At 42.2% G+C, this 20197-nt stretch overlaps 1 protein-coding gene across 1 annotated transcript in view; it reads left to right on the forward strand.

Moving 5' to 3' along the window:
* The first annotated feature begins 589 nt into the window (after positions 1–589).
* The window catches only part of LOC115471850 (alpha-N-acetylgalactosaminide alpha-2,6-sialyltransferase 3-like), a 315959-nt gene continuing 296351 nt past the window's right edge, over positions 590–20197 (forward strand). Inside the window, exon 1 of the mRNA XM_030205722.1 lies at positions 590–776. Coding sequence (XP_030061582.1) covers positions 759–776 — 18 coding nt within the window. The 5' untranslated portion in view covers positions 590–758. The remainder of the gene's footprint in view (positions 777–20197) is intronic.

The raw sequence follows: 20197 nt of genomic DNA on the forward strand, positions 1-20197 counted from the left end.
TCCTCCAAACAAGGGGGTACACTGATAGTTGTGTGGGTGTTGCCCCGGAACAGGAAGTTGACGTCAGAGGCGGTAGGGGACAACAGCAGAAAGACTGCTTAGTGCACCACCTTGCACCAGGGGCAGACTGCCCCACCCTTGGTACACCATTGCATTTTTCTGTAAGAAAAACGTATATCTGCCTGTTATCCTATTTTTAAAGACTTTTTCTGAAAACGTGCCCCTTAATATCTAGACAATATTTTACTACAAAAAAAATGATAAAGCTTCTTTATATTATTGTTATGAAACTTTATTTTGGGAGGAGGGAGATGTTGTGGCTGCATGAAGAGTCTGCAGTATTTTGTTCATAAAAGGTGACCAAATTCCATAGTGTGGAGTAAAAATGGAATTCTGCACATGATCCTGCACAAACAAAACTGACATTAGTTACTAACACTAGTTGCTTGCAGCCTTTTCTTTAGAGCTCACTGAGAGCCTGAAACACACCGCCAAAACCCCTCACAGGAAAGGGCAATGAATCAAACGGTATCACATGACTAAGGGGAGGCGCTGCTCTGGCTGGTAGCCAGTGGTAGAAAGGATGGGTGGAACAAAAGACATGAAAAGACTAACGGATTTAAGCACTCTATAGTGCTCTTATTTGGATCTACAGGAGTGTAGGTTTAATAGCAGTTTTGCAGCTCTGTCAGTGGAACTGTTAATCACAATCTAGAATCCTGCTGCTTTAAGGTAGTGGGGACAGCAAAAAAAAGAACATGGCCTGCATTCTCAAGGTAAATGTTCAATCTGTTGCATTAACGCATTGTTAAAAGAAAGGCGCCCTTTGCCGCTCTCAAGCAGGGGGGAACGGATGGTATAATTATTGCATCTTAATATTAGGTTAATGTTCAGTGTGTGTGTGTGGATGTTCTTTGAAAAAGGAGAACAGACCGAGAGAGAGAGAGGTGTGTGTACATTTGGCGGTCCGATTCCCTTTCCCTGCGTTATCAGAGCTGCAGGCTGTCAGCTAGGAGGGAAGGGGCCGTCTGCAGAATAAGAGGAAAGAAGGCAAGAGGTTGGAAGTCTGAGCTCGACTTGGTTTCGATGGGATTCCTCAAGGGGGTATAAGATGAAGGCACAGTCGATGTAATGCGGCGTACTTACTGTCTTTCAGTTGCCTTGTCTAAAAATAATGGGGGATTTTAGACAGATGAATCCATGTTGTTCCAGGCAGGATATATTTAGTGGTAGGCTGATTCAATTTCACCGTGCATGCAAGTTGAAGTCTGGAGCCCTAAAGAGCTGTTTCCATATTATGCCGCTCTTTAGTCATCCTCATACACTTTTAAATTTCCGGGAAAAGCCCCACCTCCTCTCGGTCCCCCTGTACGGATGCTGTGAGAAAAGGCTGCATTTGCATTTAACTCTACCACTGCTGCCACTGTTTGGAAAAAGAGTATTTGCATGCATTTGCTTTCACAGAACGTTAATGTAAACCTATGAAATTACAAACCAAAGAGGGACCATCATTAAGTGTTTAAAACTGAGAGACAAAGAATAAGCTAAATGTTCTAATGTGTAGATGAATTTGACAGGAGGTACTGTAATGTTAAATAATATAAACTTTGCATAGCACAAAGGCTTTTGTAGATGATTTCATTTTCAAACTCTTATTTGCAGGTAATAATGCCCTGTCTTTATATTCCTTATTGCACAAAGCAGTTTACAGCAATTTAAATACATTTTGAATAACAATTTTTTTAGGCCATGTCTATTTTCAAAGCAACATTTAAAAAACCTGCATCGCCTGGTCTATTAATTTGGCACTACAGTTGTTATACCTGTTTGAAAATATCTATATGTTTGTAATAACGATGTAGTCTCTTCACCTCAATTTTGTACTGAAAAACATTTATAGTCCAAGGCTATTGTTGAGCTTGGAAAATAAAAATACTTTGTAGGACCTATTTACTAAGCCACATTAGTTTTTAACCTGGCAGTTACCATGTGTTAACAGTTAGTGTAGGACCCACTCCAGCAGTTAGTGGGGCAGTTTACCAGCTGTGCTATTTGCCTTGGTAAATCTCCTCACATGGAAGGGGGCAGGGAAAGTGCTTTACAGTTAATATGGAGGTAGTTATCATATATACAACGTGGCACAGTTAGCACCGCCTGCATTGCATTATCTGCCATTCAGTAAATAAAGATCATTTCTCTAAATTAGCTGAGTAGCAAATTACTGGGAATGCTAAACAGTTAACATGGATGGTCAGCTTTTAAACTCCGCAGCCTGAATATCTTTTAAATGCTGGCTGCGGCATTAAAACAGATTCCCGGTTATTCAGCATTGGCTGCCTTCCGGATAGTGGAGCTGATTATCCAGTTATGCCAGAAAACAAAAGAGGGCTTTTTTCCACAATAGAACAAAAAACCTCAAGGAAGTGGCAATGACCAGGAGATGAACAAAAAACTCCACCGTAGTTGTAAGGATTTCACTGTGGTATCCGATATCTATAGACAGTCACATCTACCTGACACAGCCATGTTTCGGCATGCCCTGTGTGCATCGGGCTCTAGGATTGAATATATTCCAGATTTTGTGCAGCGTTCTCCAGGAAACCAGGTGGCTTCAAATAAAAGTACTGATAGGGTTCTGCACGGAACAGCTAGGGCCTGCACAAACTCAAATTATCTCCTGGTATCTCTGTTTCCTTGTGTTTTTTTTTTCTACAAACAGAAAAAGCAACACTGGGCCTTCAAGACTGAGACAACAGGAGTCTTTATGAAACAAATGACCCGACACGGGCCGTGTTTCGGCGTTAAACAACGCCTACCTCAGGGGTCGATTTTGTGCAAGATATATAGGTCCAATGCCTTGGCAAATAAAGTAAAACTTCAAAATTGAGCGTTTCTGTCAATGCAGACTGCCCCAATTTGACTGCCCCTATCGGACTGACTGTTCACTTGTCCTTTAGATTATAAGCTCTTTTGAGCAGGGATTGTCTTTCTATGTTAAATTGTACAGTGCTGCGTAACCCTAGCAGCGCTTTAGAAATAAGTAAGTAGTAGTGCAGATTTAGATATGCTCGTGTTGATTTAGATGTGTTTCTGGCTGGTAGGTCAATGAGGTCTGTCATGTATCTCGGGGCTTAACCGTAGATAATTTTGTGAACCAAGGTACAGATTTTGAAGGCAATACGACAATTTGACAGCCCCTATCGGACTGACTGTTCACTTGTCCTTTAGATTGTAAGCTCTTTGAGCAGGGACTGTCCTTTATGTTAAATTGTACAGTGCTATGTAACCCTAGTAGCGCTTTAGAAATGTTAAGTAGTAGTAGTAGTAGTACCCTTGCCCTGTTACCTAGATCAGACCTTCTCAACCCAGTCCTCAGGGTACACCAAGTGCCATTGGGTTTTCTGGATATCCACAATGAACGTGCATGACCGAGATTGGCATTCACTTCCTCCTTGGTATGCAAATGTATCTATCTCATACATATTCATTGTGGATGCCATGAAGACTACTACTACTAATCATTTCTATAGCGCTGCTAGACGTACGCAGCACTGCACACTTGAACATGAAGAAACAGTCCCTGCTCGACAGCGCTTACAATCTAATTAGGATGGACAAACAAGATATAAGGGAATATTAAAGTGAGGATGTTAAAATAAGGGTTCTGAACAAGTGAATAAGAGTTAGGAGTTAAAAGCAGCATCAAAAAGGTGGGCTTGTAGCTTAGATTTGAAGACGGCCAGAGATGGAGCTTGACCTACCGGCTCAGGAAGTCTATTCCAGGCATATGGTGCAGCAAGATAAAAGGAACAGAGTCTGGAGTTAGTGGTGGAGGAGAAGGGTGCAGATAAGAGAGATTTACCCAGTGAACAGTGTTCCCGGGGAGGAATGTAGGGAGAGATGAGAGTGGAGAGGTACTGAGGAGCTGCAGAGTGAATGCACTTATAGGTCAATAAGAGTGCGGAAACGGATAGGAAGCCAGTAAAGTAACTGGCTAATATGAGCATAATGTCACTGGCAGAATATTAGTCGTGCAGCAGAATTTTGAACAGATTGAAGAGGAGAGAGATGGCTAAGTGGGAGACCTTTGAGAAGCAAGTTGCAATAGTCTAAGCGAGAGGTGACAAGAGTGTGGATGAGGGTTCTGGTAGTGTGCTCAGAAAGGAAAGGTTAAGACTGACTGGCTTCCTTCGTATCGATCATTTGCATGCGACTTGTTTTGGGAATCGCTCTGTATTTCCAAATCGGTAATTTTTACCGAGGTGGAAATACCGGGCTGTTCTTTCCGTGGACCTTTGTGCATCTTGCCCTAAGTGTACTTATAGAATACAATTGTAACAAGGCATCAGCGTGCCTAAATGTAGGTGCCAACATTTATGACAGGTCTGTGGCTTGTGTAAATGTTAGCACCGAGTTGTGACATTTACATGGGCAACTTACATTATTCTATAAGTTCCTCACATAAATTTCAGCCCCGCCCATGGACTTCCTCTGTAAACACCCGTCTGCCATTTAAGTGCATAATTATGGCAGCATGCTATAAATGTATGTGTGCCAAACGAGCTTAAATTTAAGTGACCTAATTGGGGGGGGGGGGGAGGGAGGAGGGGGTGAGTGCCAAGCTGGTTGATAAGAATATGCAGTGGCTGTCACACGGCATTTGAGTATCTGGCCTCCAAGAATTAAGTGGGAGAAGTAAAAATGAGCATGCTTTGACTTGACGTCAACATGAACTAAGAAGAGATGAAAAAAGGCATGCCTACACTTCAACCACTGCACTGTCTCATTTGTATGACTTAAAAAATACTTATGCACAACTTTGTAGGAATCAGTGGGGAATACAGATCATTAATGGATAAAATTGAAGTCTGAAATTCTTGGTTCAGAAAACACTTATGGGGGTCCTTTTACTAAACTGCGGGAAAAAGGGCCCTGCGGTAGCGGCGGGGGCATTTTTCCCTGTGTGCCAGGGCCCTTTTTACCGCAGCCAGTAAAATGCCCCCCCCCCCCCCAAATGGCCACGCAGTAAGATAACTCTTACTGCATGGCCATGCGATTTGGAGCACTTAACTGCCACCATTGAGATGGCGGTAAAGGCTCCTGTGGTAACCCAGCAGTAACTGGGCAGCGCGCAGCAATGCCAGATTACCGCCAGGTTACTGCCGCGCTAGACAAAAATAAAAAAATGTCCAGAACACTGGAAATGGTGCGTGCTCAACCCGGAACTACCGCTGGCAGCTGCGTTGGGCCGGCGATAGTTCAGATTTAGCATACAGTATGCCCGTGTTGGGCTTACCGCTGCTTTGTAAAAGACCCCCTTATATTTGTATTGAAGTTAGAGGCAGTGTTCCAGAAGCTTGTGAATACTAATAGATTTGTATTAGTAAAAATATAGAAATCGTTCGTCAGCCCTATTGCACTCTTTGTTTTGTTCTCGATTCTTTATGACTGACTTTGTATATCAGGGAATAGTATTCCTTTCACAAACAATGTATTTCTTTTTTTTTTTTTTTTCCTCAGCTTTGAAACCTTATTCTCCACTCCTTATCAACTATGTTAGCATGACTTGACAGCTCTAATTTGCCTAATATAGTACACACTCTCGAAAAGAGAATGAGTTAAAGCTAGGCACATGGCTAAGGTACCACAGTTGTCCTGTGAGATTTCACTGAGGACGTAGCCTGCTTCACAGACGCCCACTGGCACCTCTTTCCTTTCTTAGACATTACAAGCATACTGAATGTACTGGAGGAGTAGCGAGTGCAACATCCACATGGGATAGATATTTCTTCATCAAAAATCCCATAAAATGCAATCTGATTATCCCGAAAATGTGTCAGAACAGTATAGAAAAAGTCCCAACTGTATTGGGCCACTGACCTGACACAAAAGAACTTCCAAGTTTACCTTGATATGTTGAATGTGCATGTTGCAGCTTGTGAGCTTCAGACGGAATCTCTTTACACAATGCAAGTATTAAGAAGAATGCTAAGAGTAAATTTGAGAGATTAAGCTCATACTTAAAAATTATCCTGGTTTATGCGTGAGATTTATTCCTGTCATAGCAGGGTTAATTTTACCCAAGATTTTTTGCATATATTCCTAGCTTCCTTCTCCTTGAGTTTTATTGTGTAAACTGATTTGTTGTAACCCAGAGAGACGATATATAAAATACCCAATAAACATAAATATATGCCTGTATACACATGTAAAATGCCTGTATAAAACTACAAAAACACAGAAGAACTCCACCGTACCATGTAGGAAAAGAGATTGCGGAAACAGCAAAAAGGAGATAAGGATATCACAGGAGTCACACTGTTGGAATTAGTTTACTGATATGACCAGATACATACAGCTGTGTTTTGTCATGTGCCTGCATCAGGGGTCCTTTGCCAAGAATTCTATGATCTGTGTAATCTAAAATGGCTTTATAGCAATGCTGTTGCTGTGAACTCTGATGATCCTAATACTATTATTATGAAAATTAGTGGAAATACTATAGGATTTTGAAGTGACACTGGCATTGAGGCATGTAGAAGCTGCTGGAAAGTTATCACTATATTGTATATGTCCCTACATGTATAATATTTTCTGTCCTATTTACTGTATAATCTATTGGCACATTGATGATTGTTCAGATAGATGTGTAGGTCCCAAGAATAGCTAATACATCTATTCCACCTACCATGATGGAATAATAAAGTTCACATCCAATCAAGAATCACAACTGGCAATAATCTGTCAATCTTTCTGAAGTTCTTTGTAAGAGTTGTGGTTCTTTGTTGTATGGGAAGTTTATTATTCCATCATGGTAGGTGGAGTAGATGTTCTAGCTATTCTTGAGGCCTACACATCTTTCTGAACAATCATCAATGTGTCTATAGATTATGCAGATCATAGAGTTCTGGGCATAGTTAAATAAGGACACCTGATGCAGGCACATGCTGAAACACGGCTGTGTCGGGTCATATCAATAATCTGGTTCCAATAGTGTTGCTCCTGTGACATCTTTATCTTCTTTTTTCCGTCTCCACATTTTTTCTCTTATAAAAACACCCCACACATGCAGGTACATGTAAATGTCAGTATGTATTCTATAAACTCGAATAAACTTGAGGCTCTTGAATAAACTTGACAGGCTGAAGTTAGGACCCATAGGAACTGGTTGACAGACAGACACTAGAGGGTGGTGGTTAATGGAATTAATTCGGAGGAAGGAAAGGTGAGTAGTGGAGTGCCTTAAGGATTGGTTCTGTAGCCAATTCTACTCAATATATTTGTGAGCGACATTGCTGAAGGTTTATGAAAAAGGATCTGCAGAAGTTAGAAGAATGGTCTAATGTTTGACAATTAAAATACAATATAAAGAAGTGCAAAGTGATGCTTTTAGGGAGTAGAAATCTAAGGGTGTCAGACTTGTGAGTTCTTGTACCAAGTAGAGCACTGCTGAGCCTGGTCCTCGGACCAGGTTCTGCTTAGCGGCCGGAAAACCCCGGGTTTCACCTGCGCTGGCCGCTGTTCCCCAGAGGTTGAGCCCCTAGGTGCGGGAGGCCTGCAGGACTTACGAGACGGAGCTGGAAGTGAGGTGGTGAATGTATCGGCCAGGCAGTGATCCAGGAACAGGCAAAGTCAATAGGCAGGCAGCAGGCAGGGGAGTAATCCAGGAACAGGCAATGTCAACAGGCAGGCAGGGGTGTAATCTAGATTCAGGCAATGTCAATAGGCAAACAACAGGCAAGAGAGTAATCCAGGCACGGGCAAAGTCAGTAGGCAGGCAGCAGGTCAAGAGAGAAATCCAGGTACGGGCAAAGTCAGTAGGCAGGCAGCAGGTCAAGAGAGAAATCCAGGTACGGGCAAAGTCAGTAGGCAGGCAGCAGGTCAAGAGAGTAATCCAGGTACGGGCAAAGTAAGCAACAAGGGACAAAGTAGAGAAGAAGCACACTACTGACCAAGTAACCCCCTATCAAAGAAGAAACCGAAGCATAGAGTCCAGGAGGAGCTCAGCTGATAAAGTGCTGGCATCTGACATTAGCAGGGAGAAGGAGCACAGCCATAGGACAAGAGCAGGGGAAGGAGGGAACCGGAAGACCAATAGGAGAGAAGCAAGGGAAGCCAGGCAGGGAGAGAGAGAGAGCAGACCCAGATGGGTGGAAGCAAAGCAATCAAGGAGCCTGCAGCCAGAGAAGAACTACACACAGATGGCTCAGGGCTGTGCCAGTCAAGTGTGCATGTCAACGGGACCCCGCGCAGCCCAAGGACACCGCTTGCGTTGAGGTAGGGGACATGACAAAGGGAGACACATGTGCTAGGCGGTGAGAGGCTGATATGCACTGACAGGGAGAGGGATCTTGGGGTGATAGCTTCTGAGGACCTGAAGGCAACGAAACAGTGTGACAAGGCAGTGGCTGTAGCCAGAAAGATGCTAGGCTGTATAGAGAGAGATGTAACCAGCAAAAGGCCTCACCAATGACTTGTAAGTCATTGGTGAGGCCCCACCTGGAATATTGTGTTCAGTTTTGGAGGCTGTATCTTGCTAAAGATGTAAGAAGACTTGAAGCGGTCCAGAAGAAGGCGACAAGAATGACATGGGGCTTTCCCCAAAAGACATATGAGAAGAGACTGGAAGACCTGAATATGTATACCCTAGAGGAGAGGAGGGCAGGGGAGATATGATACAGACATTTAAATACTTGAAAGGTATTAATATAGAAACATTTTCCAGAGAAGGGAAAGTGGTAAAACTAGGACATGAATTGAGGTTGGTGGGTGGTAGACTTAGGAGTAATGTCAGAAAATTCTTTTTCACAGAGAGGGTGGTGGATGCCTGGAATGACCTCCCGAGGGAGGTGGTGGAATTCAAAAATGTGTGAGATGACCACAGAAGATCTCTAATTAGAAAATAAATGATATAAAAAAACAAAACTTAAATGGTTGCATATGTGTTTGTAATGTTAAGTGGTGCTTAGATGGCAACTCTGGCTCCATCAGCTAAGGCTGGTGGTGGGCTGGCTTGTACGGTCTGAGTCCCGCCTATTTCAATCCGGTTTAGGGTGGGCTGGAGAGAGCTTTGACGGACACTCCAGTGGTTTGGAATGTGAGGACAGTGCCGGGCAAATTGTTACGGTCTTTGTCCCGCAAATGGCAAGACGGATTTGGATAGGCTGGAGTGGGCATTGACGGCAACTCCAGTAGTTGGAACATGAGGACAGAGCCGTGTGAACTATGGTCTATCCCCTAGAAATGCCGAAGAAAGACCATGATCAAGTATATAATACCACATTTATTGTTGATTTAAATCTTGAATTGATAACGAATATGACTGTTAGGCAGATTGGATGGACCATTCAGGTCTTTATCTGCCGTCACTTACTATGTTAGTAGAAATGTACATAGTTGCATTATAACCGCGATTTCAGGTCGTTTTTTTTTGTTTGTTTGTTTTTGTGCTGGCATTTGTGACAAGGAACTGGGAGTTCATTTGTCATGTAGAAGGGATTGGTTCAAATTATACTGCATTTGTTTCGCATTAAAAGAAGGGAAACCAGGAGGTAGTGTTTTCCTTTAAGAAGCAAGAACTACCATTCATAGAGGGCGCTGGGGAACGAGGTCAGCAGCAGGATTAGTCTTGGGGAATGCCCCAACTTGAGCAATCAACAGTTATGTTGCTAGTTTCCAGGAGCTCCCAGTTGTACTAAATTGGTAGCTCTCTGGCTAAGCAACAAAAAAGCATTTAAAGTTTGTCAGAGGCAAAGAGAGGGAGAGAAGGGAAAGAGGTTTGGGCGAGATTCCCTGGGTAGTGGAACCTAAAGATCCTGCCAGGATAGGGAAGCAAAGCAAGGCAAGTTTGTGCTGAGGACTGATTGATCTAGGACTGGAAGTGGGATGGAATCCTATGGGGGCTGGGGAGCTGCCCACAGAACCAAGGAAGGTGAAGGGAGAAAGCAGAATTCTGGGAGTAGAAGTTGCTTGGCTCTAAATTGGCGAAGGTATCTGGAGACTGAAGTGTTGCCTTTGCTGTTTTGCTGGATGAGAAACCTCAGGGGGGTAGATTAAGTGTAAATCCAGTGGTTAATGTTGTAAGCTGGCGCTGGGGACATAGGAGCCGATGCTGTGGGTGCTCGAGCACCCCCAATATTGAGAAAATTCCTTGTGTATGTCCAGGGGGGGGGGGGGGGGGGGTTATTTCCATTGGGCTTAGCACCCCCAATAATTTTGAAAAGTTGGCTCCTATGCCTGGGGTTAAAATAGGTGCTGGAAACAGGGAAATGCAGCTGAAGTGGAGACCAAGGGGAAGTGAGAGACTTCCTTCTGCTGGGTTAGAGGGCTCAGGAGCTATTTAGCCTGGAAGCTGGGGTTGCAGTTTAGACTGCAAGAAACTGACAGTTTAAATATTTACAGCCAGAGTGGCCAAGATATCCCTCTCATTGCTTGTGAACCTTAATGAACTAAGGGCTGTTACCTGCAATATTAAACATGTTCAGATATGTGAGTCTGGAAGAGGTAGAGTAACCCTGGGAGGGCTAGCTTACCATAGGTATAGAATGACGAATATAAAGGAATGATTGTGTTTTCTATCATACTGCCTTGAAGTAAGTAGTGTTTTGTTTTTCATAAGGAGTGTTTTATTTGGTTTCTATGTTCCATCTTTGCTTACACCCCATGCTGTCAATTACAATGTTTTATTGTGTATTGTGTTGACATTGTAGCATACCACATCATACTTTGTATTATTATTTGAATATTTTTACTCCTGTAATTGTCTATTGCTTATGTTTGACTTATTCTTGCTGTACACCGCCTTGAGTGAATTCCTTTAAAGAGGCGGTAAATAAATCCTAATACATAAATAAATAATTTGCTGTATTGAACATTTCTATTACTTGCATTTGCCCCGTGAAATAAAAGGAATATGTTATGTTGTGCAAGTGAGTTTGGCCAGAGCCTGAATAAAAGATGATCTGTTTTGTTAAACACTGCATTGTGGGATTTCATATTATGTAAAAGGGGACAGGGCTCAGATGGTCAGGATACACCAAGGCAGCTGCCTATGAGTCTTGTATATATAACTTTATATATCACTGGACATGGGTTGGGACTGGAGAACTGTTCAGGAGGCTGAAAGAGCTGGGATTCCACTCACTCTCTGCACACTCCTTCCATTCCATAAATGCAGACCACATGGTTATATGTGTTCTGAACCAAGAATAAGCTTTTACTTAGTTTTTTGGCAACATCAATACAAGGACACTTTCTGGCAGAGGCAGTATTAACAGAGAGTTACGCCAACTATGTACAATTCCATATGTATCACTTCTGTTATGAGAACTGTGACGTTCTATACTCTTTCAGTATCGCTCCAGTCCAGTGTAATAAAGATGTCATCTGTACTTAGTAGCACTATAAAAGATACACTTACAATTGCGGTGACCTCAATGACATGGGACAAGCAGTTGCCAGAACCCTAAAAACTCAATTGGAAAGTATAGTAGTTTTATAGTAAATGACGGCAGAGAAAGATGTGTACGGTCCATCCAGTCTGCCCAATAAGATAAACTCATTTTACATGGTATGTGATAGGTATACCCAAGTTTGATTTGTCCTTGCCATTCTCAGGGCACAGACCGTAGAAGTCTGCCCAGGTACTAACATTTCTGAAGCTAATGTCGAAGCCCCTTAATATTTACACTCAAGCCCATTCATATCTATTCAGTCACGATCAGGGCACAGACCATAGAAGTCTGCCCAGCACTGGTTTTGCTTCCCAATTACTGGCGTTGCCACCCAATCTCTGCTAAGATTCCATAGATCCATTCCTTCTAAACTGGATTCCTTTGTGTTTATCCCACGCATGTTTAAATTCCATTACTGTTTTCATTTCCCCCCCCCCCCCTCCTCCCGCGGGAGGGCATTCCATGTATCCACCACCCTCTCTGTGAAAAAATACTTCCTGACAAGTAGGAGTTAAAGAAACTGATGCTTGAAGTTTGGAGCTGCAGTAGGAGTATTTAATATAATAAGTATATAATATCATGTTCATTGTTGTTTTAAATTTTGAATTGATAATGAATGTGACTGTTATGCTTGAAGTTTGGAGCTGCAGGTATTACTTCTCTTGGTCTTAACGGTGGCCTAGGGGCTCATTTTCAAAGCAGTTAGACTTACAAAGTTCCATAGGTTACTGTGGAACTTTGTAAGTCTTAGTGCTTTGAAAATATGCCTCTCTAGTGGCCCAGGCAGACAATACAGTTGGTTGAATCAAATGATTCCCTGATGGAAAGTCACAGCACAGACACAGCTCTATCTTTTCTTTAGTAAAAAAAAAAAAAAAAAGAAGGGTGAGGTGGATACCCTGCTTCCACTCACCCACGACAGGACAGAGTTCTGAATGACACTTCTGATGCTTGTCTGTCTCTTATGTTGTAAAGATAAATGTTCTCACTGGTTCAGTAAACACCACTGTAATTAAATGCTGTGTCTTAAAATTCATGACATCAGATTGGAGGGCTCTCCTTTATGCTGGGGTCAAGGCTGGGGAGGCTAAAGCCAACGGACAAAATTTAAATCTGTGCTCTGCTTTTATATTTCTAAAATTTCCCTCCAGAATTTAGTCTCCTCTGTACTTCTTTGCATCTACCAATAGGATACTCTTAACTCCCCTGATTAAACAGGATTCCTGAGACCACCAGAATACACTCCTACTTGGTAACCAGTGATGTCATTGCAACTTCACACACACCACCTTGGTGGAATCTGAGGAAAATGTTTTTTCACATTCTTTTGTGTAAAATCCCATACGTTCCTACATGTTGGAAAGCCTCAAATTTGGCTAGGCCAGTGTTTCCCCAAGTCCAGCTTTGGAGTACCCCTTATCAGTCAGGTTTTTAGGATATCCAGAATGAATATGCATGAACTTGATTTGCCTATACTGCCTCCATTATATGCACTGCGGATGGCAAGGGGTACTCCAGGAATGGACTTGGGAAACACTGGGCTAGGTTACACTGAAGCTGTGGGACTGGGAGTAGGGTGCTAGGCTGTAGACTATAGATAGACTAGCCTTTGAGCCCGTAAAAATGGGCTATTATAGGAAGGGGGGGTTGAAAGGCCCGCCCCCACCGCCGAGTTCGCCGCTGCCCCTCCCCCTCCGAGTTCGCACCCCCCCACCAAGCCGTCACCACCCACCTTCCACCCGGCCAGGCCCTCGCTCCGTTATTGAAACAGCGAGGGTCCAGGAACGCAGCACTGAGCTCTGCTGAGCTGCCGACGTCGGCCTTCGTTCTTCTTCTCTGCCTGTCCCGTCCTCGTGTGACGTAACGTCGTCGAGGGCGGGACAGAGGCAGAGAAGAAGAAGGAAGGGCGATGTCGGCAGCTCAGCAGAGCTCAGTGCTGCGTTCCCGGACCCTCGCTGTTTCAATAGTGGAGCGAGGGCCTGACCGGGTAGAAGGTGGGTGGCGGCGGCGACTTGGGTGGGGGTAGCGTTAGACGGCGGTGTCCCTCCCTCAGCAATGCGCAGTACAGACCCTCTGTGTTCCACCCCCCGTCATCACGTATTGACGTGGGGGCGGGGCAGAGAAGGTCTCTACTACGCATTTGCGAGTGAGTACGGTCACTTGCCGTTTATATGTTTGATAGGATCTCTTCTACAGTATCAGTCAGATATAAGCCCACGAAAACAGCAGGGTAGCTGATTTGCAAACTCCGATATGGAAACAAAGCAGATCAGTGTAGATAAAACCAAAGTTTAATGGAAAATAGGTGATGTAAAATGGAGAACCCGACACAGGCCGTGTTTCGCCCAACTGGGCTGCATAATCGAAAAAAATTTGAATAATTTCAATCGGGGAAAAAAATAAATAAATCACTATACAGTGGTAGTCGGGCTGAATATAAAAAGGAAAATCAACAATCAAAGATCTATCTAACTCAATGTACCAAATTAACTGAAAGTTGAACATCCATTAGAGCAAATGTAGCGAGGGTTAAACTTACACGACGACGCTATGATCAAACCTTATAGCTCGAAATGACTGAAGGAGTCCCGCCGTCTAACTAGAACGTAATATGTTTTACAACAGGTCAAAGTGCATGTCAGAGCAAATTATTAGAATAAATTCTTAAAACCGTGTTAAATTGTCCTGCGTTAGTGGTTCTCATTATGCCACCTCAAATCAGTATTGAAAACCTACTACGATCCAATATTTGTTGTTAGCTGTCAGTCAATGATGTCACCATAATGAAGTGGAAATTAGTTACTCAGAAATATACAAACAATGTTAAAGTTATTTTAATGAAATCACTAGATTAGTGTGATATAGAGAGTGAGTTTTCAGTTTTAAATGAATTTATATGAAAAAATATGGAAAGTATTAAAAATGAAGGATATGCGCCATCTAATGGTGTCAAAAAATAGTGCACAACTCAACACCAGTATGATTCCAATTGCTACATTCGCAAAAAAAAAGGTTATATTTGCAAAATATGTTGGACATATTGTAGCATGTACTTCTTTTATTTATCATCATTTTTTATCTATCATTTTTATTTATTCTTATTTACAATAAGGGCATAATTTGTCACAATTTATTTATTTATTGCATTTGTATCCCACATTTTCCCACCTTTTTGCAGGCTCAATGTGGCTTACAATCCATCATGAATGGTGGAAATATGTTAAAAGATATACATTTAGTGTTATAGAAGAAGCTTGGGTAACATGATAAAACATGATAGTAATATAACAAGCAAATATTATAAGACAATTCTGAATATAAGTGGAGGAGTGGTGTATGTTCACATTTGTTGATCTTTGTGGTATGCCTTATTAAAGAGATGGGTCTTCAGTAGTTTGCGGAAGTTGGTTAGTTCGTAGATCGATTTTAAGTTGCGCAGCAGTGCGTTCCATAACTGTGTGCTCAAGTAGATAAAGTTTGACGCATGCATTAGTTTGTATTTTAGACCTTTGCAGTTGGGGAAGTGCAGGTTAAGGAATGTGCGGGATGATATTTTAGCATTCCTGGGTGGTAAGTCTATCAGGTCTGACATGTAGGCTGGTGCATCTCCATGTATGATTTTGAGAACTAGGGAGCATATTTTGAACGTGATGCGTTCTTTAAGTGGGAGCCAGTGTAGTTTCTCTCATAGGGGTTTAGCACTTTCATATTTTGTCTTACCGAATATGAGTCTAGCTGCAGCGTTCTGGGCTGTTTGAAGTTTCTTGATTATTTGCTCTTTACAGCCGGCGTAGAGTGCGTTGCAGTAGTCTAGATGACTGAGCACCATTGATTGTACCAGGTTGCGGAAAACATTCCTTGGGAAGAAAGGTCTTACTCTTTTTAATTTCCACATTGAGTGGAACATTTTCTTGGTTGTGTTTTTCGCACGACTCTCAAGTGTTAGGTGTCGATCGATGGTAACTCCAAGAATTTTTAGGGTATCCGAAATTGGAAGGTTCAGATTTGGTGTGTTAATGGTGGTGAATTTGTTCGTGTTATGTTGAGAAGTAAGTATTAGGCATTGGGTTTTTTCTGCATTAAGTTTCAGCTGGAATGCGTCCGCCCATGAGTGCATGATATGAAGACTTTGGTTGATGTCATTGGTTATATATCTCATTTTATTATATGTTATGGTTTATAAAGTAATTTATATATTCAATTTATTTTTATTTTATATATTGATTATAATTGTCTGATTGTATGTATACTGGAACATTCATTTTATTATTCTGACGTTTATGCTGTCATGGTTTTCTATAATGGTGTGTTGTTTTATCATCATGGTGTTCTGTCTTATCAGCCTAGCTTTTGCTTTTAATTATAATATATGTACTTTTAATTGTTATATTATTGTTTTGTAGCCCCTGATGCAGCCCAGTTGGACGAAACATGGCCTGTGTCGGGCTCTCTACTTTAGATCACCTATTTTCCATTAACCTTTATCTACACTGATCTGCTTTGTTTGTTTCCATTTCCAGATATAAGCCCACTCCATGCCAGAAAGGATGAGCTGATTGGGAAATAGGTTTCAAGGGTTACCCCTACTGGTGACACATTATATAAAGTCACATAGGTACCTATGGAGCTCGTTTTTGAAAGACAAAAACATCTAGAATGGCATAAAGCAGCATTTGGATGTTTTTCTCACTAAAACATCCAAATCAGTATTTTTGAAACCTATTTTTCAGGTGTTTTTCTATGCTGTCCTTCTGCAGTTCATCCAGATCTCAAGGGGGCATGTTGGGGGTGTGTTAAGGGTGGGATCCAGGATTAAAACTAAGACGTTTTGAGCTAGATCTGTTTTTATAATGAATAAGGCACGAACATATGCCCTAAATGACCAGATGACTACTGGAGGGAATCAGGAGTGACCCTTCAATGGCTCCCCAGTGGTCACTGACACCCTCCCACCTCCAAAAAAAGATGAATAAAAATATGACTTAACAGCCTCTATGACAGTCTCACATGTTAAGTCAGGTCTATTAGAGCAGCATGCAGGTCCATGGAGTAGTGTAGTGGTCAGTGCAGTACAAGTGGGGAACCCAGGTCCCTGTCACACTTGTGATGGAAACTGTGACCCCTCCCAAAGTCTCCAAAACCCTACCTTTTTTAAGTAGTAGCTTTATCCAATCATTGGTATTAACGTTTTGAAGTGGTTGAGTCCTTTTAAAATATCTGTATAGCATGTGGTCTCGCTATACCCAAAAAATAAATTTTCATTGCCTAACAAGCTACAGAGATGGGAGTTACAAGTTTTGTACACCTGATCATCTGAAGACCACATTTGCCCCATGGATTCAAGTTCAGAGCCAGTGCAAGAATATTAGGCAATTTTATGCATCGGCGATCTCCTTCGAAAATAAGCTGGCATGTTACCAAGCACATTTAGTGCCCTTTTGCTAAGCTGTGCAGGTTTCCCACGCTCTGAGGCCACTTTTAGCATTGCTGTAAAATGGCCACAATTTCTTTTTTTTTTTTTTCCCCATTAATGGCCACATTCTAATTTCCCAATTAGCACGTGGCCATTAGTCCAGGATCCCTTACCGTCACTATTTACTGGTGGTAAGGGCTCTTTCCACCACACTAATCAACAGCGTGCGGCAATTTGCCGATTAGCGCAGTGCATGCCTACTCTCCACCTGCAGGATTGGCATGCACCGAGCTCAGAACTAGTACGAGATGTTTGAGCAAACCCTGCGGTAGTGCCTTTTAGCGTGCATTAAGCATGCGTTAGTGCTTACCGCTTACTGCTGCTTAGTAAAGGGGCCCCTTAGGATTTGTTAAACAGCTGCTATTGAGCAGCACTCCATTGGAGGGATTAGAGATATATCCGCCATTGGTTTTTGTCCTCCCCAGATTCCAAAACTAGCAAGAGAAACCAGACACTGTGCTGGTGTTGGGATAATACCCGTTTGTGTTTCTAAGGGCACAAAGATAACTGGTCTGCACGTCTCATTTCCTACTTCCATGAACTGTCTAGAATGGGGCTGCTCTTATATAGTGATGTTGAATAGATTATATATGGAGTGGAGGAGTGGCCTAATGGTTAGTGCGCCAGGTTGCGGACCTGGGGAGCCAGGTTTGATTCTTGCTGCTGCCTGACAGTTGGCAGTGGGTTGAAATCCTGGGGAACAAGGTTCAGTTCCCTCTGCAGCTTCGTGTGACCCTGGGCAAGTCACTTAGCCCTCCATTGCCCCAGGTACAATATGTAACTTAGATTGTGAGCCCATTAGGGACAGTGCAAAATACCTGTAATAGAAATTGTAAACCACATAGTCGCCTCAGGGATCACTTGTGATATATCAAGAGGTGAAAATAAATAAATATCAGTTTAAATGACAGTGCTAGCATGTAAATTAAAAAAAATACTAAAATCGCATTTCTCTCTCTCTATAAAAGGCAACCCCAATGTTCTAATGAAGCCTCCACGGAAGTTGAGGCGCCCAAGATATCCGGTGTGCCCCTGAGTGTCTGCACCGCCCTCGCGTCAAAACATGATGATGTCGAGGGCAGAGCAATGACACTCGAGAGCCAAAACGGCACAGGCACGGAGGCGCAGCAAAAAAAAAAAAAACCCTTCCCACACAGAGCGAACCATGAACAACGTCCGACGGTCACACGGAGGCAGGCAAGCAGCTCGGAGGGACGGAGGGAGGGGGCCCCTACCATTATAGAACCTTGCTAGCGCCCGTTTCATTGCGCTGAGAAACGGGCCTTTTTTCCTAGTTAACTATAAAAGCAAGATTTTGGAGAAGGATTTTTTTGGACTTTCAAATCTATATTCACACTGAAGAATTTGGGGTACAGTAGCTAAAGATATCTTATAGTTGTACAGCATTTACATGAGAAAAAAATATTAATGATCAAAGATACCCTCCTCTCTTCCTTCCCGTTCACATTAATTGATTTGATTTGCTTACTTTATTTTTTGTCTATTAGATTGTAAGCTCTTTGAGCAGGGACTTCTATGTTTGTGCAGCGCTGCGTACGCCTTGTAGCGCTATAGAAATGCTAAATAGTAGTAGTAGTAGTTGCTAAATAGTAATATACATCATCTGTAATATCAATCAGCAGTTTTGGAGGACCTCAAAGTAGTTGAGTTTTCAAGCTGTGCATGAGATAAGTTTGAATATAACAGAGGCAGTGAGCACAGATATTTCATACATTGATGGAACTATCCTGAAAATCTGACGGGCTTCCTGCTCTCAAGTATTGCCATTTGACACCTCAATCTACTTTGTATCATGAGCAGAAAGTGGTGCACTATAGTTATTATTCAGTTCTTCTAAATGAGACTTTTCTGTTGACAAATATACATGTTTGGTAGTGTTCCTGGGCAGTAAGCCATGGATAAAGAAGTAGCTGACTGGAATGGTGTGAAATAGGAAAAAAAAAGCCTCTTTTTGTGAGAGATGAATTATTGCTACATTGGAGATGGGGGCTCTCAATGTCAAGCACTGATTGTTGTCATCTTGTTCAAGTGTAATGCTTGTGAAACTTTGATGAAAGTTATAAATAATAAAAAAAAAAAAAAAAGACAAAAAAGAAAAGGTTCAAAGAACAACCAAAATGATAAAGGGGATAGAACTCCTCTCATACGGGGAAAGGCTAATGAGGTTAGGGCTCTTCAGTTTGGAAAAGAGGGCTGAGGAGGGATTTGATTGAAGTCTACAAAATCCTGAGTGGTGTAGAATGGGTAAAAGTGAATGAATTTTTTACTTCTTTAAAAGGTACAAAGACTAGGGGACTGTCGATTAAGATGTGCATTCCTCTCTGAAATGGGAAATACACATGTAGTGTTTGTTTCCACCCTAGACCTGCCCAAACTGCGGCCCTTTGCCATATGCATGTAGATCAGATTTAAACATGTAAATCCTGGCTTTTCTTAAATTTAGCTTTTCAACATTTGATATACATGTGTAAATGATGGGCTTCTAAAATATCAGGAACATTATCTGCTAGTGCTGTTAGTGAGCTTTTTTTGAGTTCTGCTTCAAAGATTGGAACATCCTTTATTTTGGTCTAATTTTGGCTTTTGAATTGTGTATTTATCCAGCCTCCAAACACTTTGGGTCGTCTCAACCTCTAACGCAGGCACATTGCTGAAACACCAGATATTGGGTCTTCATATAATTTTTGTTGGACTCCTGAGTGGACCTCATCTTGTGTCTTTCTCTTTGGCCGTCTCTGCTCCCTCATGTACCTATACTTCTAAAATAAGGGCCTAAATGTCAACTCTAACAAGAAAAAGTTTTAACCGAATCAGTTTGTTGTCTTTCATCAACATTCTTTATCAAGAATCAAAACCAGTAATTCTCTGTTAGCTCCATTTGTTTGACTATATTAATCCTTTCTTGGGGGGTGGGGGGTAGGGTGCAGATAGTTTCTTTATAGACTTTCAGCAGCTACCTGGAGGTTTTTCCCTTATTGTTGTATGGTTTCGCAAACTACATATCCCAATCATCACTGCAGCAGTCCTCTGCCAGTGGAGATGCACTAGAGCTCTTTCCAGAATCTGGCAATCATGGGTTCTAAGTCCAGTCACTGCTGCACAATGATTGGGATTCTCTCTCCCAAGAGCTGTGAGCACTGCCTCCATAGCATCCCCAGCCCTGATCAGTCCAACGAGTTGAGACCCTGACTTGGGAATTGAACCTAGACCTTGGCGTGGGCTGAAGCTGTTTTAACATCAACTAAAAATG

Source organism: Microcaecilia unicolor, chromosome 6, assembly GCF_901765095.1.
Source record: "Microcaecilia unicolor chromosome 6, aMicUni1.1, whole genome shotgun sequence".
NCBI classification, from domain to species: domain Eukaryota; kingdom Metazoa; phylum Chordata; class Amphibia; order Gymnophiona; family Siphonopidae; genus Microcaecilia; species Microcaecilia unicolor.